Below are 20,341 nucleotides of genomic sequence, written 5' to 3' on the forward strand. Positions count from 1 at the left end.
TAACCCATGTGACCTTCACATTCAGATGCTGAAAGTACTGTCAGACATGTCACTGAGCCACTTTCAGTATTTGAAAGATGATTAAGGAAAAAAAAAAAGATACTCCAGGATTAGAAAAGAGCAAATATCCTGATTTTAAAAAGACAACAATTCATGGAACACATGCAACTATAGGCCAGTAACTTTAATTTAAATATTTGAACATATTTTTTAAAAGTTGGTTATTGAACATCTAGAAAAGGAAGCAGTAATCACAAAGAATCAATATGGATTTATCATGAAAAGATCATGCTAGACTTATTTCCTTCTCTGAGTGTTTTTAAGCAGAAGGGAAGAATGAGGAGTTTCCCTAGACTTTAGAAAAGTATATTTCAATTCAATCTTAGACTACATTTAAAGAGATAGAGTTTCTGGGAATAAAGAAGCAATAATTCCACTGTATCCCAAGTATTTGGAATTTCATTCTAAATGTACTTCAGAAAGCCCACTGGTTAGTTGGATAGCATCCAGAGGAGAATTATAGAGATAGTGAAGGACCTTAAGCTTGTGCTACAGAAGGATCATTTGAAAGAACTTGACATGTTTAGCATAGAGAAGACTCAAGAGTTACAGGGTAGCAGTCTTCAAGTATTTTAAAGGCAGTCCTATAGAAGAGGATTTTGACTGGTTTCTGTTTGTTCCTAGAGGGCAAAACTGGGATTCATGGCTAAAAGCAAATAAGCAAAATTAGGCTTAATGTCAGAGATAAAAAATGTGTTCTAAAAATTAGAGCTATCCAAAAGTGGAACAGGCTGTTTAGGGAAGTGATGGATGCCCTTTCATTAAAGGTCTTTATTCAGAGTCTAGATGACTACTTGACATGTAATTTATAGAGATTCTTTTCCAGATTTGGGATGGACTACATAGCCATTGAGATCCCTTCCATGAATCCTGGAATTCTAATTCCTCAATGAAATGAATAGAGGTACCTGACTTTCTAATTCTATTACCTCTGTTACTGTTTTTTTCTACCACCCCTGCTTATGACTATTCTTTCCTCCTCCTCCTTTATCTCCTTTTTCCTTCTTCTTCTGCAGTTGTTAATTCTAAAGACCCAAACCCAAAAAAGCTACAAAATAACCCACAAAAACAAACAAAACAACAACAAAAATCAGATTACTACTGCCACCTGTGGAGGTACCACTAATAACCTGATCTGCTTCCCATCAAACACCAGAATTCCTTCCCAACCTCCTGAAACTTTTACCAGAAATCCCTTCCCCAGTTTTGTAAATATGTTCCCTACATCCCAAATCCTCTCCCCAACTGCATAGGACACTCTCCTTACCACCTCAGATCCCTTACAGAGTATGGAAATACCAGCTCCTGATGATTAGAGGGCAAGTTAAAACCTAGAATAATTTTTCTCTCTAATATCAGGTTATTCTATTCTATTCTCAGGGAGAGAAAATCCCTCTATACCAATGCATGTTGGTATATTCTCTGCAATTTAAAATTTTAGAGAGTTGTGATGAGACCAGTGTTCCCCATTTTCCCAAAATAAGAATTTATTTTCTCTAAAAAAAACCCAAAACAACCACAACAAAGCTGTCTCTGGAGTTGATTTTGTACTTGTATCCTTTAACATAGTTTATTGGTCACTCAAATGTATAAAAATGTTTCATTAATGATTAATACAATGATCGATCATGAATCTATAGGCCAGATGATACAGCAGGCAATTTATTTCTCCTACCAGGGAGATGATGGATTCAAGATGCAAATGAAACACACATTTTTGGACATGAAGCATGTATGGATCTTTTCTCTGACTATACTTATCTATTACAAGAATTCTAGTTTTCCTTTTTTTATTTGAAGGAGTATTTGAGAGAATAGGAGAATTAGTGATTCTTTTTTAAGAAGAAAGAAAAGAAAGCCATTGAAGCATTTTCTAAAATTGCAAAAATAAAGAATAAAAGAAAATAAAATAGTAACAGTCAGAAATACAAACAAGCAGAAAATCTTCGAAAGTAACAATTATAAGCTTTTTTAAAAAAGCATACTCTGTGAACTAGTGATTCACAATTTCACATATAATTCCTTTTTTTCTCTTCTTTGAAAATGAAAACATTTTGGGGGGGAATATTTGGTATAGTTTTGGTAGTCTGGTATCAATAAGTATAGGCCAAAAAAATTAAAGTTTTTTTTTTTTTTTTAAATAAAAGAGATTTAAAAAAACAAAAAAACAAAGAAAACCATAAAGCACTATAAAAATGCCTATCATCTACTTGGACAAAAAGGTCATTTGTTAGCTAATCTACAAGTCAACATCAAAGAATTATTGTACCCAAAAATGTCCTTTTCATTCTTACTTGTTTATGAGTGGAAAACTAAGGGCCCAGCCAGCAGCAAAATCAGGAAATTTGAAAATTGTAGGATCTTCAGCAAAGGCATAATGATGAATGATTGTTGATTGTTCATCATGTAACGCTTTTCCTAAAAACCACTCCTGTAAGAAAAATTAACATCATCATCAAATCGTCCACTACATTGTTTATTCAAAATAAACAGGGGGAAAAAGGGGAAAATATTACATGCTGGAAGAAGAAATTAACAGAACTTGCAAAATGTCTTCTTTTACAGCCTAATGCAATATACTTTGTTTTATGATGTAGTAAAGAAAGAGAATACTTTAGTTAATAGAAAGTTAGCATACATGGTTTATCAATTTTCAAAAAAATCAGGACACATTAATATAGACTTAATACTAAAACAATATTGAACAAAATTTACTCTTTTTAATGATTTAGATATCACTTTAGGATTTGAAATAGGCCACAAAATAATCATTATCAACATTGACTGTGCTTATATTTTTCTTTTCTTTTTTTTCATTCTAGAACTGTGATTTCATTGGTATAGGAAATTCCAGGTAGGGAAACACTATATAACAAAGCAAATGTGCAATTGTTCTGCAACATATAGTCTTGGAAGATGAGCAGGATAAACTCAGAAAAAACTATAACGTCCTTCATGAACTCAAGGAAAATGAAATTTACTATATACAAAGTAATAATAATGCTGTGGGATGACTGGCTGTAAATGAATTTGCTATTCTCAGCAATAAATCTGAAGGACTCATAATAAAAAATGCTATCTCTACCCAGAGAAAGAACTCATTGTATCTGAATACAGACTGAATTATACATTTTTGTTTACTTTTTTTTCCAGTTTTTTGGAGGGGGGAAATCTATGTTTTCTTTCACAACATGACTTTTATGAAAATGTTTTGCATAACTTCACATAGGCCTTCTCAATGTGAGGGGAAAAAAGAGACAATTGGGAACTCAAAGTTTTAAAAACAAATGCAAAAAATTGTTTTACATGTAACTGAGGTGAATAAAAACATTAAAACTTTGTTAATGGAAAAAACCAAACATATAGTCTTAGATAGTTGTCTAGAGAAAGGAGAATTCATGTAACTTGTCTAAGGTACCATAGCTAATATGTATCAAGAAACAGGACTTAAATCCAAGTCTTCCTGACTATGAGTCTGGCTCTAAATCTACTATGCCATACTGTCAATTATCCTTATCCTGTAGGTATGCAAAAAGCATTGGTTAATAGAACGGTGGATAACAGAGAGTTTACTCTATTTTAAGAAATTTTGAGAAAGGAACTGTATCATGTCAATCTTAATATTCACACACTGTAACTGAATCCAGAAGACAGAAAGAAATTGCAACTAAATGGAATAGAAATCATGGAATTGTGGAATTGGTTTTATTGTATGGCCAATGGAAATAAGAACCATTTTTCATTGTACCCCTAGTGATTTTGTATTGTAGTATTCATGACAGTATTTGCAAAAACATCATTATGAAACTGATTGCAGTTTATATAACAACATCTGCTACAGTGGAGAAAAAGGTAGAGAAGTTATACCAAGAACTCTAAATTAAATCAACACATATTTTGATACTCAATGACATCAATGCAAAAATATCTTTACTAACAAAAAATATTCTAGGTTTATAATAAATCCAAAATGGATATATAACTTGACTAATAAATCTCATATTATTTGAAATATTAGAAGAAAAACAGATTGTATAACTTTCACAATTATAGGTAGGAGATGAATTCTTAAAGCAGGAAGAGGTAATTACAACAGATAAAATAGATTATTTTGATTACATGAAATTGAAAAGCTCTCACACAAACAAAATGAATGCATTTAGGATAAGAAGGAAAGGAATTAAAGTGGGGAGGGGGGAATCTTTGTATAAAATTTAAGTAGCAAATGTTTAGTATCCAAGATATATATATGGAGGGGGGAACTAAAGTTTATGAACAGTTCTCAGAAGAATTACACAATTCTCCAAATCACTTGAGAGATACAGAAATCAGAACAATACTGAGATTTCACCTCACCTCCAGCAAATTTGCAAGATTAGAAAAAACAGGAATAATCATTGTTAGAGGGGCTGTAGAAAGAAATGTATATTACTGCAGTGCAGCTAAAGTTGTGAATTAGAACAACTATATTTGGAAAGGTGCTTTGGAATTATGTAAATAAAAATAAGGTGGTCAAAATCATACTCCCAAAGAGGTCACTAATATACAACAAAATATTTATAGTAGTACAATTTATATTAATAAAGAATTAGAAACAAAGTAAATGCCCAATGATTGGAGAAAGGCTAAAAAAGTGAAGTGCTTGAGTGGAATGGAATAGTATTGTAATGTTAGGCAAATGCCTAAAAAGACTTGCATTAAGTAATGCACACAGAAGTAAGGAGTGAAGAAAATAATATATACAATGACTACCACAACATAAATGCAAAGGAATTGAAAAACAATTGAAAGTGGTTGCTATGTCATTATCAAAAGACAAACAAACAAAAAAAAAAAACTTATCCCAAAAGAAGAGGTAGAAGTAGAGATCTTCCCTTACTCCTTTGCAAAGATGGAAGGATCCATGAATGGGGGTTATTGCATATGTTGTCTGGTGTTTTTTTCTTTTTTTAAGTAGGATTGCTTTTGCTGATTTTTTTCTCTCATTCCTCTTTTTCTTAAAAAAGGGAAAAAATTAATAAATAATGGCAAAGGGGGAAAAAAAAGACAAAAGCAATGAAAGACAAAAGACAGTCCTTACTTTTTAGAAGCTCACTGTCTAAGGAGGATCCTGGAAGGAACACAACAAAGATTTTTATAATAAAATCTTTTGATCATTAATAACAATAAAGCCATCACATTTAAACCCTAAGGTCTTAGATATTCTCCTTGAGGAGGTAAAAAATGGCACTTCAGTAAATAAAGATGGGGAAAGTATTTGGATTAAATCAGATTTATGTAGAAATCTGTGTTGAAGGCAACATGAATGAGGGCAGTGGAAGATCCATTTTTAAGGTAGAAAAGATGCCAAAATTGGGAAAAGGGAAGGACCAATTTTTCTTTATTTACAATATCATATAACACTGACTATATTTTTATTCCCTAGATAGGTCAAGAGGCTGATGAAGAGAAAGGGATTGTTAATACATAGTTTAATATTGTTTCCTATTGAAAATACTAAATAAGATCACTATAGTATGGCTTTATCCATGCAAATCCGGGGAATCTCAAAGTTTTAGAACTGAAAGGGACCTAGAAAATTATCCTGCTTCCCCAACTCCTTTTACAGATAAAGATTAGTTCAAACAGTTAAGTGACTGGCCAGGGATCACAAAGGAAAGAGTATGAGAACTGAGCAAAGAATCCTGGTATCCTACTCTCAGCCCAACATGCTTTGGGGGAGGGAGGGAGAACAAGTGGGGTTAAGTGACTTGCCCAGGGTCACACAGCTAGGACATGTTAAGTGTCTCAGACCAGATCTGAACTCAGGTCCTCCTGACTTCAGACCTGATGCTTCATCCACCATGTTATATAGCTGCCTCCAGCATATTTTAGGCTGAATTGAAATTTGACTGTGATTTTAAAACAAATCTCATATTTAATGCTTATTCTTCGATGCCATTTTAATAAAATATTCTAAATTTTTGAGATTCAGAAAAGCTAAGGATCCTGATTGGATTTTCTCTTATAGTCATATGTTTATGAACTTGTCTTGAACTTCTGAAATAGAAACCAATTCTATTTTTTCACTGGAAAAAAAGCAGTAAGAGTCATTATACTTATTAACAGAATTTAAGCTATGGATAATAGAAAGAATGATCTACAGATGAAAAAAAAGATTAAGTAAAAATGACAACCTCCACATTCAGAGAGAAACTTGAGAGGTTTTTAGTTTTGTTTTGGTGTTCAGTGGGGTTTGTTTGTTTTTTTTTTTTGGTTGTTGGTCTTGTTTAAAACAACCAAAGATAGCATATCACCTAACAAAAGCTTTACATGAAACAAGAAATGTAAAGGGCAGGAACTCTGTATGATTTATTTAATCTTAGAAGGTGTTAAGACAGTGGAATTGATAAATCAATGGTTATCTTGTTTATCATGTAAGTTCTCTAGTTCAGTATGATTGATTTAATCTTTCAACAAATAATGGTCCCTAGTGATATAATAATTAGTTTATACTCAGTATACCATAATGATGTAATTGTAATAGAGCATATAAACTGGGACAAACTCCACAGACTTGGAGAAGACAGAGGACTGGAGGTGGGAGCTCAAGTTCTCAGACTCAGAGAGACTTCAAGACAGAGACCGTGGTGGTGACTCTACTGCTTCCTCCACTAAGACCAAGGCTCATCTGAAAGGCCTCCAGAAAGCTAGCCCAGGCCCCAGGCCCAGGCAAGGAGACAGACTGTGAAGGAGACAATAAAGACTTTTGGACATTATCCCTGGCTATTCTTGTGGTGATTATTCTGCTGAAAACAAGGCTGCTTCCAAGACCTCCAGAAAGCTAACCAGAACATTACAAAGAAAGACTATCTTTCATGGAACAAAGAATGAAAGCCTCTTCCCTCAAAATACCAATATTTAGTTTGTATATACTTATTTATGTACACGTGTTTACTGATAAGACTGTAAGCTTCTAGAGAGCAGAGGCTGCTTAATTTTCACCTCTATATTCCCATAGCCTAGCATAATGCCTGGAACTTTACAGTGGATAGAATACTAGATCTGGAGTCAAGAAGACCTGCGTTCAAATTAGCCCTCTAATACTCACTAGCCATGTGACCCTGGGCAAGACAATCTGTTTGCCACAATTTCCTTATTTGAAAAATGGGGATAATTATAGTACCTACCTCCTAGGGATGTAACAGGAATCAAATGAGATAATTATAAAGTACTCAGCACATAGTGAGCACTATATAATGATTAGATATTATTGTTACGGTGTAAAAAAAAAAAATAGGTAACTGGTTCTGGTTAGTACTCAGAACACAATAAGCACTATATGATTACTATTATAGAAGGAACTAGGTGGTAGAGGGGATTAGAGCACAGGACTTGAAGCCAGAAAGATTTGAGTTCAAATCCAGCCTCACTAGCTGTGTGACCCTGGGCAAGTCACTTAACCCTGTTTGCCTCAGTTTCCTCATTTGTAAAATAAGCGAGAAAAGAAAATGGAAAATCACACCAGTATCCTTGCCAAGAAAACCCCATTCACAAAAAGTCCATTGGTTCATAAAGAGTCAGACATGATTGAAAAATAGCAACCAAATTATTATGAGTGTACAAAATAAGGTAAATAGTTCCAGTCCAATAGAACTATAAAGGGAAAATTCAAATGAGATCAATTCATGGTATTCATAACTGCTGGTTGATTGGCTTGACCAGTCTAAAAATCCTTGGCAAGATAAGTAGGTGATTTTTCTTCTTCTTGAGTAAGTCATTGTTAGAATGGAGATAATTTTACACCTATCAAATTGGCTGAAATGATTGAAGGACATGTGGAAAAATTGAGCCACTAATTCACTGCTGGTGGAATTTTGAACTAATCCAACCATTTTGGAGTGCAAGCTGGAATTATATCTAAGGAATTATTAAATTCTCTATACCCTCTAACCCAGCAATTACTACTACTACTACTAGATCTATTTCCAAAGATGACTAGGGGAAAAGGCAAAGAACCTATATGTTCTAAAAATATTTATACTAGCTGTCTTTGTGGTAGCAAAAAAATGGAAATTGGGGGGATGCCCATCAATTGGGGAATGGCTGAACAAGTTGTGGTATATGACCATGATGGAATACTACTGGGTTGTAAGAAATGATGAGTTCAACAATCTTAGAAATACATGTATAGACTTATACAAAATAATGAAGAGCAAAAAGAGCAAAACCAAGAGAACATTGCATACAGTAAAAGCAACATTGTTTTTAAGAACAATTGAGTAATTTAGTCATTTTGACTATTATAAATATCCATATTAACTACAAAGAACACATGAAAAAATTCTATCTGCATTTAAAGAAAGAACTAATAAATAGAAGTGTGTATAGAATGATTTCACAAATATATACATATTTGTGTCTAATGGTAGCTAGCCATGGTTGGGGGCAGGGAAAAAAAAGAAATTTCCATGATAACTTTACTATGTATTTAAAAGAAATAACAAGTTGAACACAATAGATTTGCAGTTTCATACACAATCATTTTTTTTTATCATACTATGCTATGGAAATGTTTGCTTTATTCTACATATTAAAATAAAATAAAATTAATTTTTAAAAAATAGAATGGGCAGCTTGCTCATCCAACTCTATCCTTATTACCAAGTTAATTACAATTACCAAGTTAATTCAGCAAATATGGATTGACTAAGAGGCACAAGGTACTAAAATTAGAAGAATGATAATGAAAGATAAATTGAATGATCCCAAAGCTTCCAGATTCAAAATGCTGAGTTTTGTTATACCGATGAATCTGCCTTTAATCATCAGTCCTTAAGATATTCCCAATTAAGATTTCTATAACAAAGGTGCAAAGCCCTATAAAATGCCATCAAAAAAAAAATCCTCCTACTTCTCTTGGTATAATTAAATATGACTAGATTATAGTGTGTGATCTGGAGAAATGAGGAACAGGGATGAGAAGCCAGTTTAAAATGTCTTAGCAAGGTTAATTCAATTCCAGATTATCATCATTTCCAAAGAATGTCTAAGTCAGTTTTGTCTGAGTGAAGTCCTACTGATCCAGACCTATTCTAATTGTTTCCAAAAAGATCTCCACAGGTTAGTGGTGACTTAAAGACAGCTGGGTATGGTTCCAGAGATCTTAATTAAGATCAAGATAGAGAATAATAACAATAATGATAATGATTATAGCTAATATGAAAGGAGATAAGGAGAAAGCACTTTTCAAGCCTTAAATGACTGAATAAAGAAACATTTATTAAATATTCCCTATCATTAAGAACTGTGTTATACAAATGTTAACTATTATATAGCTTTTAGGTATGCAAAATACCTTTACAAATATTAATTCCTTTTAAACCTCACAATAATACTTAAATTAGGTGTGATTATCATTTCCATTTATAGATGGAGAAAGTAAGAGTATGAGAAGTTAATTGACTTACCCATTGTCATAGAGTTAAATATCTGAGACTAAATTCCAACTTAGGTCTTCCTAACTCCAAACCCTTGGAAGTTAATTTAATGCTGTCAATCAAAACTATATCTGCTGAGAAGAATATATCCACACCCTTCCCCCCAAAAAAGAAGTGAAAATTATAAAGTTAATGGAATTCAAGCTATTGTTGAGCACTGAAATAATCCATTTAACATTATGTATAAAGTAGATAATTTCTTAACTGTGAATTACCACACTTGTCTAACCCTCCCAAATTGCTAATATATTTTAATATCCCTTTCATTAAAAAAAAAAAAAGAAGTACCATATGAGAGCTCTCATTCTGTAAGCCATAAAACCATAAAAGAAGATGTTCAAATTGGAAGCTCTTTACAAAGAAATCCTAACAACACAGCCTCTGGGCTATTTCCAATTTTTTACTACTTGGAATAATCATTTAGAAGTGTTATTTACTAGCTTTCCGTTCCTTTTAATCAATACTAAACCCTCTTTAAGATTTTCCCTTGAAGGCTTAATATTAGCATTTCAATTTTCCTTTACCTTAGATGGGTCATATCTTCGCAGAGTTTCTAAGAGCTTTGGAATGTGTATCCTTGTTTCTTCTTCACAGAAGAAAACCCATGATGAGTTTCTGCTAAATGATGTGGAAAAACTAAGAAGAAATAGTTTACAATAAGTTCTACTTCAAATTGAATTTGTCACCAAACCACAAAGTTGTGAGCAGGAAATAAAAACAATGGAAGATTAAGATAATAACAGAATCCTATTTTTTTTCACATAATTTCCCTTTCCTTAGACAATGGTACAAAGAGGAGAATTTTATCCTATTGGCCCTTCAAACTCACTTTTCCCATTAAAAAAAAAAAAACTCTCAGAAGGCAGATAACAATGTTCACATAGTCAATTCTGGAATTCATTTGTTTCCCTTTGAAGTAAATTGTGTTTTTAATTTAAATATTCTCTTTTTATTCAAAATCAAACTTCAACAAATATAGTTTTAATGCAATAAGAAACAATAAAATTTCCAAGGAACTGTATTTCCTATTAATCTGTGATTCCTTTCAGATTCCCAGCCCTTCCTGGCTGAGGCATATCCTCCCCAGACAAGTTGTCTTTCCAGGATGCCAGAGCCTCTGATTCAATTACAAATCCTGGTCAAAAAGCATCCCTTTGAATTCCAATAGGAGATCCAGGCTTGTCCCACTATTTGAAAGAAAAAGAAGGCACTTTAAGAGCACACTTCTAAGATACAAAGAAGACTCCTTTCAAGGGCTCCAAAGAGTTGGTGGGTAGAGGGAGATTGGAATTCAGCTAATCTAATCAGTGTTCAAATTTTGAAACTGAGCTATTTTTCAAGCCGAGTGTCTCTGCATTTAAGAGACAGCCTAAAGGTGAATCTTTAGGGATAGGAAAACAGGTCCCAAGACCCAAGCTTTCCCAGTTCTATAGCTCTCATCTGCTCTAGGTGTCCCCAGAGAGACAGAAAGATGTGACAAAAGCTCTCCTCAGTAAGAGGGCTATTTGTCACCCCAAAGAAGTTTGTCTGTCCAAATATCTTTGGAGAGACAAATCTGCATGAGTGCAAGGTTCCAGACAGCTCCATGTGTGTGCCCTGGGGAATTCGAGTTGTCTTCTCCCTCCTCCTCCCCTCCTGTAGAAGGGTAGTATGGTGGCTTACTGGAAAAAAAAAAAAAAAAAAAAAAAAAAAAAAAAAAAAAAAAACCTTGTGAACGGTCACCAAATGGGAAATTAGCTGAAAGATTGAAAATCCTTGACTTCTAGGGAAAAAAAAAAAAAAAAAAACTTTAGTGTTCTCCATTGAATAGCTCCTTGACTGACTCTAGACAGTATCCAGATTCTATAGCCTCTTATCCTTCTCTAGAGAAGGAGAGCAACAAAATGCTCCTTGAGCTGTAATGCCAGAGAAACTGAGGCATGATAGAGATCAGTTTAGGGAAACTGAGGCAGTTAAAAGAGAACTGTGGCACAAGAGAGCAAGGGAGAATTTGTCAGGGACCAGCTACAGAATAGAGAGCAAGTCTAGAGAGAGACATAATTCCCCACAAGGGAATTATGCAAGCTAGTGAAAAGGCAACAGGAAAGGCCTCTTTTCCTTTAAAGGTGTTTACCAAATTGAAAGTAGTTAAGGAGTTTTCAAATAGTTTCAGACTTTCCCTCTAACTCCTCATTTCCCAGCTGCAGTCAGGGAATGGCGAAGAGAAAAGAAAGAAAGAAGCTATCTTCACTCTTAAAATTTTAATTAAATTTGCTTTGGAATTTTATTCCCCAACCATCATTGTGAGAGAAAAAATAATTTGGAAGTGCCTTGAGATGCAAAGGAAGGGCCTTTGTCTCTGGAGGGGCTGGACAAAGGGAGTTTCCTCAAGCCAAGTATCTCTGCTCAAGGAAAGATTTTAGAGACAGAGGTATTTCTAGATTGTGCACAGGTAAAAGCTTTTAGTTTTCCCAAATTCTTGCCGCATCTCTTGTGTGTCTAGATGTCTCTAAAGGACAGAAAGTGAGGCAAAAGGAGGTCTTTTGTTAATCCACAGCAATTCGCATGGGGCATCCCCTAAGAATGAGCACAAAGCTCTAACAACGATCCAAGCCTGACCCGGGTGGCTTGGGTGTCCACTACAGAATAGGGGGGAAAAAAAGGTCTTTGACCTTGTCCAGAGTTCCGGAAAATTTCCTGGTCCCATTATCTCTGGAAATAGAATGTAACAACCTTTTGCCAGAAAATACAGATACTCTCCCCGGGAAAATACTGCCCACAGCCCAGACCCAGTCTGCATGCCCACTACATTTAGAGATAAAGTAAGACAAAAGGAGGAAAATACAGATATTCTCCCTGAGGAGAATACCGCTTCAACAGCTTAAAACCCAAAGTGGTTCTGAGTGTCCAGAGTTTTGGGTTTCTGTTTGGTCGCCAAATGATATCTAGTTTTTTTGGGTTCCTGGTCAGGGAACCAAAATATGACAAGGTCTAGATTTAGGGAACCAAAATGAGATTAGGGTTTCTGGTGGTAAGGGAGTTAAATGATAAGGTCTAGTGGCAGGATCAGGGTTCAGGGAACCAAATGGAGAGGTTTGGCTCCCCTGCAACCCCTTGGGATTCGGCACAAGGGTAGGGAGTTTTGGGGACTCCCTTCTGGTAGTGTGGAGGTGCTTTGTAAAGGAATTTATAGACCCGAAAACTTAGATTGAGAAAAGAGGTCTATTATAGGGATTGGAAGTAAGGTTAGAATCCTGACAGAGGTATTAAGTCTGGTTAGGAAAAAGGTGAGGATAAAGAGAGGATGGCACTGGAAAGAGTATTCCAGTGGACAGAGGCTCCTTGGCATAGCATGGCATAGCCAAGCCTAGCATAGCATGGTTTATTTGGAACCTCTGCAAAGAGAGGGTTTTACTTTGGCTCTTTTATACTGAGTGTCCTAGTTGGTGGGGCTGGGACAGTTCGAGCAGATCAGAGCTTGTGGGGTCTGGGACAGCCCAAGTTGGCTCAGATCCAGTGGGGGCTGGGAGAGCCCGGATCTCCTATTGGAATTCAATGGGATGCCTTTTGACCAGGATTTGTAATTGAATCAAAGACTCTGGCATCCCGGAAAGACAACTTGTCTGGGGAGGATATGCCTCAGCCAGGAAGGGCTGGGAATCTGAAAGGAATCACAGAGCAATAGAAAATACAGTTTCTTAAAGGGACTACAACTGGCGTTACCCTCACTTCCCTAAGTCACCAATTCTTAAAGATGGAGAAACACCCAGCAACTTTCTGGCAAGAAAAACTAAGTGACAGAAACAAATTCTGGTGGAGTTGTCAGTAATTCAGAAAAAAATTTTCATACATACTGAGGTAATAATGGAAGTATGGTCCATGCTCCGTCATGCTTATCCAGCAGATGAACAAGAAGAACTCTGGGGAGCTCCTAAAACACACAATAAAGTAAAATCAATGAATAAACAAGAGAGAGAAATAAGTCAAAACACATGATCACTACAATATTAAATAGCCACTTAATTTAAACACTAACATTTCTGGAGAAAGGTGATTTTAATGTCAAAGTTTGGTCAAAGGCCTTTTTTTTCTCCTTAGAGTCTATAGGAAATGAGCATTCTGCAGTCAAATGTGCATTGTTCCCTCCATCTAGGCAATGAAACATTAACTAAGCTTTTCCAAGAGAAACTTTTGATAATTTTCCTAAATTAGAATGTAAGATAGAATTGAGAAAAAGGAAGAGCCACAGAAGTAAATAGGTATTCCCAAATGTTATAGCTAGAAAAGAATTAATGCTATGAAGAGTATTCCTTCTTTCAAGGAAGAGAAAGCTCATAGTATTATATAAGCATATGTACATAAGAAAAAAATAGTATAAATTCACCTTTTAGGCTAATAAATCAATATAAATATTCAGAGTGAGCAAATTTGGGGACAATATAGGGGGTTTATGCTTTATGTATTTCTAAATATGATCCATTGATAGAGAAACTGTAATTGTTTTCAAGAAACACACACTTCTAGTGAGAATATAGATCTACATTTTAACTTCATTAATATTTAATTAAGTGGCATTCATTTTGAGAATATAACACTATTTTCCCCTATCTAAAGTAACTATAGAAAGAATATAAATGTTTGTGTTATAAAACTTTCTAGAGGAACAATGGGAAGATTTAGTTTTTCATTACTGGCATTTTTTCTGCCCTCTCAATATACTTTATTACAAGTTTTATATGAGATATAAAAACATATTCTCCTAATCATCATAGACAGGAAAATGAAATGATAAACATCCAATTTTGCCAAGCACATCATCATTACAGAACTACTGGGATCATCAATTCAACCTTGCAAGTTGTATACTTTGAATTGTTTTCTGAAGAAAAGGTTGACTCTGACAAAGTTGGAGATTTAAAAATAAATGAAGCTTGTTTCTTTGTTCTAAATAGAAGCTACTTCAGCATAGCTGCACAAATTAACATCAGAGTAGTCAAAGATTAAGATGAACCAAAAAGAAAAAAAAAAGAAAGAAATGAACCAATTATTTGTCACACTTTTCTCTTTTCCTTACTTTCCTGCTACTGCAAAAGTACCATAAGTTTCCCTATTCCTAGACTCCCAAACTAGTATTATTCTCCATTCCCCACTTTCTCTTACCTACCCCATATTCAAAAGGCACCAAGTCCTTTCATTTATATCTTAGTAATATCTCCATTCTCCCTTCTAATATTAAAACCTCTCTGGTGCATCTGGACTCTTGCAATAGTCTGCTGGTAGATCTCCCTTGAGTCTCAAGTCCCTTCTTACTCAATCAATCCTCTCTCCAATCAAGTATCAAATTGATTTTCCTAAAATTCAGGTCTGACCATATCTTAACCTCCCTTTTTGAGAAATTCCAGTGACTTTATATTATTTCCAGAATCAATTAGAAAGTCTTGTGTTTGGATTTTAAAGTCCTCTATAACTTGGCATTTCCCACTTTTTCAGATTTCTTAAATTTTATTCCTCTCTCTGTGAACTACGGATGCTGATTTTTTTGTTTTCGATTCTGATACGCTTTTCCTTTTCACCAATACCTCTTGGCTTCCCCATTTGTCTTTAAGTTCTATAAAAAACCATTCCTTAGTATTTATTTATCTTAATGTAGACTATAAGCCTCCAGGTGAGGAAAGGGAGACAGCACTAACATCTTATGCTCTTTACTGAGGGACATGAATAGAGTGCTTACTGGTCCCTGACCCTGGGATACCAATACAGTCCTGAGAAATGATTGGCTTGACTCAGCCTAGTAACAGATCAGCCCACTGAGACACTATGTCCTGCAGAAAAGGAACTATTGCTCCAGTATGTATATGGTTTGGCAGATGAGCTTGATGAGGCAAATACCTTGAAGAAATCTGTTTAATTTTGAGTCCCCTATCCCTCAGGGACAAAGGGGAGAATGTGTCATTGGTTTGAGGGAAGTTTTTGTACTTTTGTTTTCACAATGTCTTTTCAGTAACTATCTCTTTTAAAAGATAATTGATATTATCTAATTAAATTGATAATGGAATACTAACCAATGGTATTGATGATATGAAAGAAATATTAACAACTGATATTGAAAATAATATACTGGAATGAGTATTCAAGCTGATAGCATTAGAGCAATGGTTTCCTAAAAGTTTTTATTCCAACTTTATTCCAAGTATAACAACACTTAAAAAAACTGTTGTGAACAATTGTGGAGACTATAAACCCCAGGGTAATTATTCTACTCATCATAAACTTTTAGTTTATTATCTAAATGTTTTTTTACAAAATTAAAAAGAAAAAAAAACCCTTCCCCTCAAAAGCCCAATATAAAATACACATTTCATATAATTAAAATTAAATATAAAATTTTATACTACCTAAAATTATGAAAAGTCTAAATATAAAATTAAAAAATAATAAATATTTTATGTGGGACATTCTATAAGAATTAAATGAAGCAATCCAGCAAGGGACATTCTATAAGAATTAAATGAAGCAATCCAGCAAGACTATATGCTTACTATCAGATGTCAAAGTTCATATTAAATTTATTTTGCAAATTTTATCAAATAATGATATTTCAATGAAATAAGTTACAACTTGTAAGATGTTTCACATAATAGAATCAATTTCATTGCAATGTTGCACTGCTTTATTTGAACAAAGATTTACAATATTTGTCTCAATGTCAAACAAAGATGATCTTCAATCTGGTGCTTCACTGAGTTTATTTCTGTGTTTTGATTTAAAAGAAGAATAAAATGAAAATGCTTACTCATGCAAATATGTGGTTTAAAAAAAAGGTTCTCTTCCTAAGAGATAGAACTTGAGCAAATATACAAAAGTAGAAGGAATATTGAAGTTAGAGAATAGTGTGACATCTAGAATGGTTATGGTAAAAGGAAATGATATGAAATAAGAATAGCAAGATCAAGAAAAGCCAAATCATGAGAGCTTTAAATGCCAAGCTAAATGTCTATGTTAAGAGCAATTAGGTGATACATTGGATAGGGTACTGGATTTGGAGCAGAAAAGACATCTTCCTGAGTTCAAATCTGCCCTCGGATACTTACTAGCTATGTGAACCTAAAGAAATCTCTTAACCCTGTTTCTCTCAGTTTCCTTAACTGTAAAATGATCTGGAGAAGAAAATGGCAAACCACTCCAGTATCTTCACCAAGAAAACCACAAATAAGGTCATAAAAAGTTGGAAATGATTGAACAACAGCAAATGTATATCTTAACCTAGGAGCAAGGCGAAACATTAGAGATATTTTGAGCCAGTAAGTAACATCTCTTACAGAAGTTATTTTAGAAGGAACTTAGTAGTACTTTACAGAATATGGGCCCCATAAGCCTTCAAGAATTCAGGTCCAGACAACCAAGTACCAGAGTATCTCAGACCATAGAAAACTATCTTTTCCCCATGCTGCTTAATAGCATTCCCCCCCCCAATTATATGTAAAGATAGTTTTCAGCATTTATTTTCATGATTTTGAGTTCGAAATTTTTCTTCCTCCTTTCCCTTCCCCCTCTCCAAGACCTTAAGCAATCTGATACAGGTTATGTATGTTCAATCATTTTAAACTAATTTCCATATTAATCATATTGTTAAAGAAAATTCAGAACAAAAGAGAAAAAAATCTCAAGAAATAAAAAACAACTAAAAAGTGAAAATAGTCTATTTTGATCTGCACTCAGTCTTTGTTTCCATTACCAGTCTATTGGAATTGTCTTGGACCACTGTATTGCTAAGAGCTAAGTTTGAGAGTTGATCAGCACACAATGTTTTTGTTGTTGTGTAGCATTTTCTCCTGGTTCTACTCACATCATTCAGCATCAGTTCATGTAAGTCTCTCCAGTCCTTTCTGAAGTCATCCTGCTGATAGTTTCTTACAGAACAATAATATTCCATTACATTAATATACCACAATTTATTCAGTCATTTTCCAACTGATGGGCATCCACTCAGTTTCCAGTTTCTTACCACTACAAAAAGGGCTGCTACATTTTTGCATATGTAGGTCCTTTTTCCTTTTCTATGATCTCTTTGGGATACAGGCTCAGTAGAGACACTGCATAGCAAGCTTTCTTAATAATTACATCGCAAAAAATTTGAGAACACCAATAATGAAACACACTTCCTCCTCTCTGTGCACACAGGTGACTGTAGATACAGAGTATGGCACATGCTATCAGTTGTGTTTCCTATGAGTTAGTTTTACTTAACTATTTTTCTTATTTTATTTTTTTGGTAAAGACATAATTCTATTGGGAGGAAGCAGGCATTGGGAAGTAAAGGTGGTATCAAAAAGACATCAGTAAAACATTTTTAAAAGTGAAAATATAAGGAGGAAAACAAATCATACCAGCTTTGGCATCTATTACTCACACAAAACTATTTTAAAACCACTGTCAATCAAGAAGGCATATCTCTATTTTCCCCTGCTTCCCTTCTAAATCTGGAAATCCAAGTAAGAATGTCACTAACATCTTTTCTGTACATTCCCCCTCCATCCCTTACAGAGCCATTTCCCTAGTTCAGGCACTCATTATCTTTTTCCTGAACTATTACAACAGACTTCTAATTGGTGTGTCTGCCAAATGTGTCACTCTAATTTCTCATTCCTTGAGATACCAAAGTGACTTTTTCCCTACTATGTCACATCTCCTATTTCCTTATTAAATAAACTCTAGTGGTTCCCTATTTATTACCTGCAGGATTAAACATAAAATCCTTTGTTTGGCATTTAAATCCCTTTACAAGCTGGCTCCTTCCTACATTTCCCTTCTAACATTCTGTTCACCTCCAAGAATGCAATGCAGCCATAGTAGCCCATGCGCTGCCCCTGGCACAAACAACTCTATCTCCAGTCTCTCATCTACATGCCTTAGCACTGGCTGATCTCTCTCCATCCTTATCTTGGTCTCAGGACCCTGTCTTCCTCCAATATTTAGCTTAAACACCACCTCCAAAAGGAAGATGTAGGAAACCTCTTCTCACTCTTCCCTCTTCCCCAAAATGTGTGCTTGCCCCTCTAAGGTTACTTCCCATCTACTCTGGATGTTTCCTGTATGTATTATTTCTATTTTCTTTGTAACCTTAGTATTTATTTAGCACAGTGCTTGAGTATAGTATTTAAAACACTGCCAGTTGACTGACTGAGGGAAAACTTATGAATCTTATTTATCAAGGATGGTCTATGATTTTAGTAACAAATAATTTCCAAAAGTGACAAATGGAAATGTGTAGCAGAAAAGTATCTAAGATAATATTTAATTCTTCATCAAAATAACATATTTTGCTAAAACACTATTAATTATAATCTATAAAATATTGGGTTTACTCAACTAGTAAAACATATAGTGTACTTGTTGTTCAGTCATTTTCCAGTCATGTCTGACTTTCCGTGACCCCATTTGGGGTTTTCTTGGGAAAGATACTGGAGCAGTTTGACATTTTAAAGATGAAGAAACTAAGGCAAACAGTATTAAGTTGCTTGCCCAGGTTCACACAACTAGTGTCTGAAATCAGACTTGAATCTAGGAAGATGAGTCTAACTGGTTCCAAACTACCTAGCTGCTCATATACCTGGCGGGTATATTTATAAAGGAAATAAAGATTTTGATATATTTTAAATTTGAAATAGTAGAAAGAAGTCAAATCAATCAAAACACTCCAAATCTTATATTTTCAGAAATGAATTCAAAAAATGAAAAGAATTAAAATGAGCTCTATTAGCACCTCACACTTGTACCAACCTTTAAAACTAAGCAACAATTATTAATTGGGCTTTTATCATACACACAGATTTTTTTTACCCCAAGAGCTTATAATACATATAGAATTAAGTTTTCATGATTTCTATTTGGACTGTTGAGCACATATTGCTTTTTTAAATACCAGTCACTGACCCTGAGATACCAGCACAATCCTGAGAAATGATTGGCTTGACCCTGTCTAGTAGTAAATCAGCTCACTGAGACACTATGTCCTACAGAAAAGGAGCTACTGTTGTATATGGTTTTGGAGGTGAATTTGGTTAATCAAATAGCCTGAAGCAATCTGTTTAAGTTTGAGCCCCTTATTCCTCAAGGACAAAGGGGAGAATGTGCCATTGGTTTGGGGGGAAGTTTTTGTACTTTTGTTTTCACAATATCTTTTCAATAACTATCTCTTTCAAAAGATAACTGATATCTAATTAAATTGATAATGGAGTACTAATTAAATTCTAAAATCTTGGCTCCCACAGGACCCTTCTTCATAGAGCTTCTGAGGTCTTTCCCATTTTCCTGGGAGAGCCTAGGTTACATTATCTTGACATACATACAGAACCAAACCTTCTTTACTGAGTGTTATGGACAAAATTGAGGAACAACTCTACTGTAACCAAAAACAAGGTATGAATGGAAACTAATGGGAATGATTTTCTGGTGTGGCTCAAAATAGAAGGAATTGGAAGGTAATAATAAAAGTATTACATATCACATTCTGAAGGACAACATCTACTCGAATGATAGCGTGTCAGAGCAAACTTTCATGAGACCTTAGAGATCATTTAATTCAATTGCATTGTTTTCCAGAGGAGGAAAATTAAGTCCCAAAGTCTTTTAAGGGACTTGTCTCAGTTCATAATAGCTAGCAATATCATCTTTTGTGTGTACTCTTCCCTCATTAGATTGTAAGCTCCTTATAGGTGGGCACTGTCTTTTTCATATTTGTATCCTCAACATTTAGTTCAGAACCTGTCATATAACAAGCATTTAATATATATTTATTAACGGACTGACAGCAAAAGAGCCAA

The 20,341-nt window shown here is 34.5% G+C and overlaps 1 protein-coding gene across 3 annotated transcripts in view; it reads right to left on the bottom strand.

Annotated features, from left to right (window-relative positions):
* The window catches only part of B3GLCT (beta 3-glucosyltransferase), a 128,426-nt gene that overhangs the window by 46,659 nt on the left and 61,426 nt on the right, over positions 1 to 20,341 (bottom strand). For all 3 annotated transcript variants that reach the window (XM_031960738.1, XM_031960736.1, XM_031960737.1), the window contains exons 5-7: positions 13,373 to 13,449; positions 10,064 to 10,175; positions 2,355 to 2,491 (exon numbers count right to left, since the gene is read on the bottom strand). In XM_031960738.1, coding sequence (XP_031816598.1) covers positions 2,355 to 2,491; positions 10,064 to 10,175; positions 13,373 to 13,449 — 326 coding nt within the window. The remainder of the gene's footprint in view (positions 1 to 2,354; positions 2,492 to 10,063; positions 10,176 to 13,372; positions 13,450 to 20,341) is intronic.

This window comes from Sarcophilus harrisii, chromosome 3 (genome assembly GCF_902635505.1).
Source record: "Sarcophilus harrisii chromosome 3, mSarHar1.11, whole genome shotgun sequence".
Taxonomy (NCBI): Eukaryota; Metazoa; Chordata; class Mammalia; order Dasyuromorphia; family Dasyuridae; genus Sarcophilus; species Sarcophilus harrisii.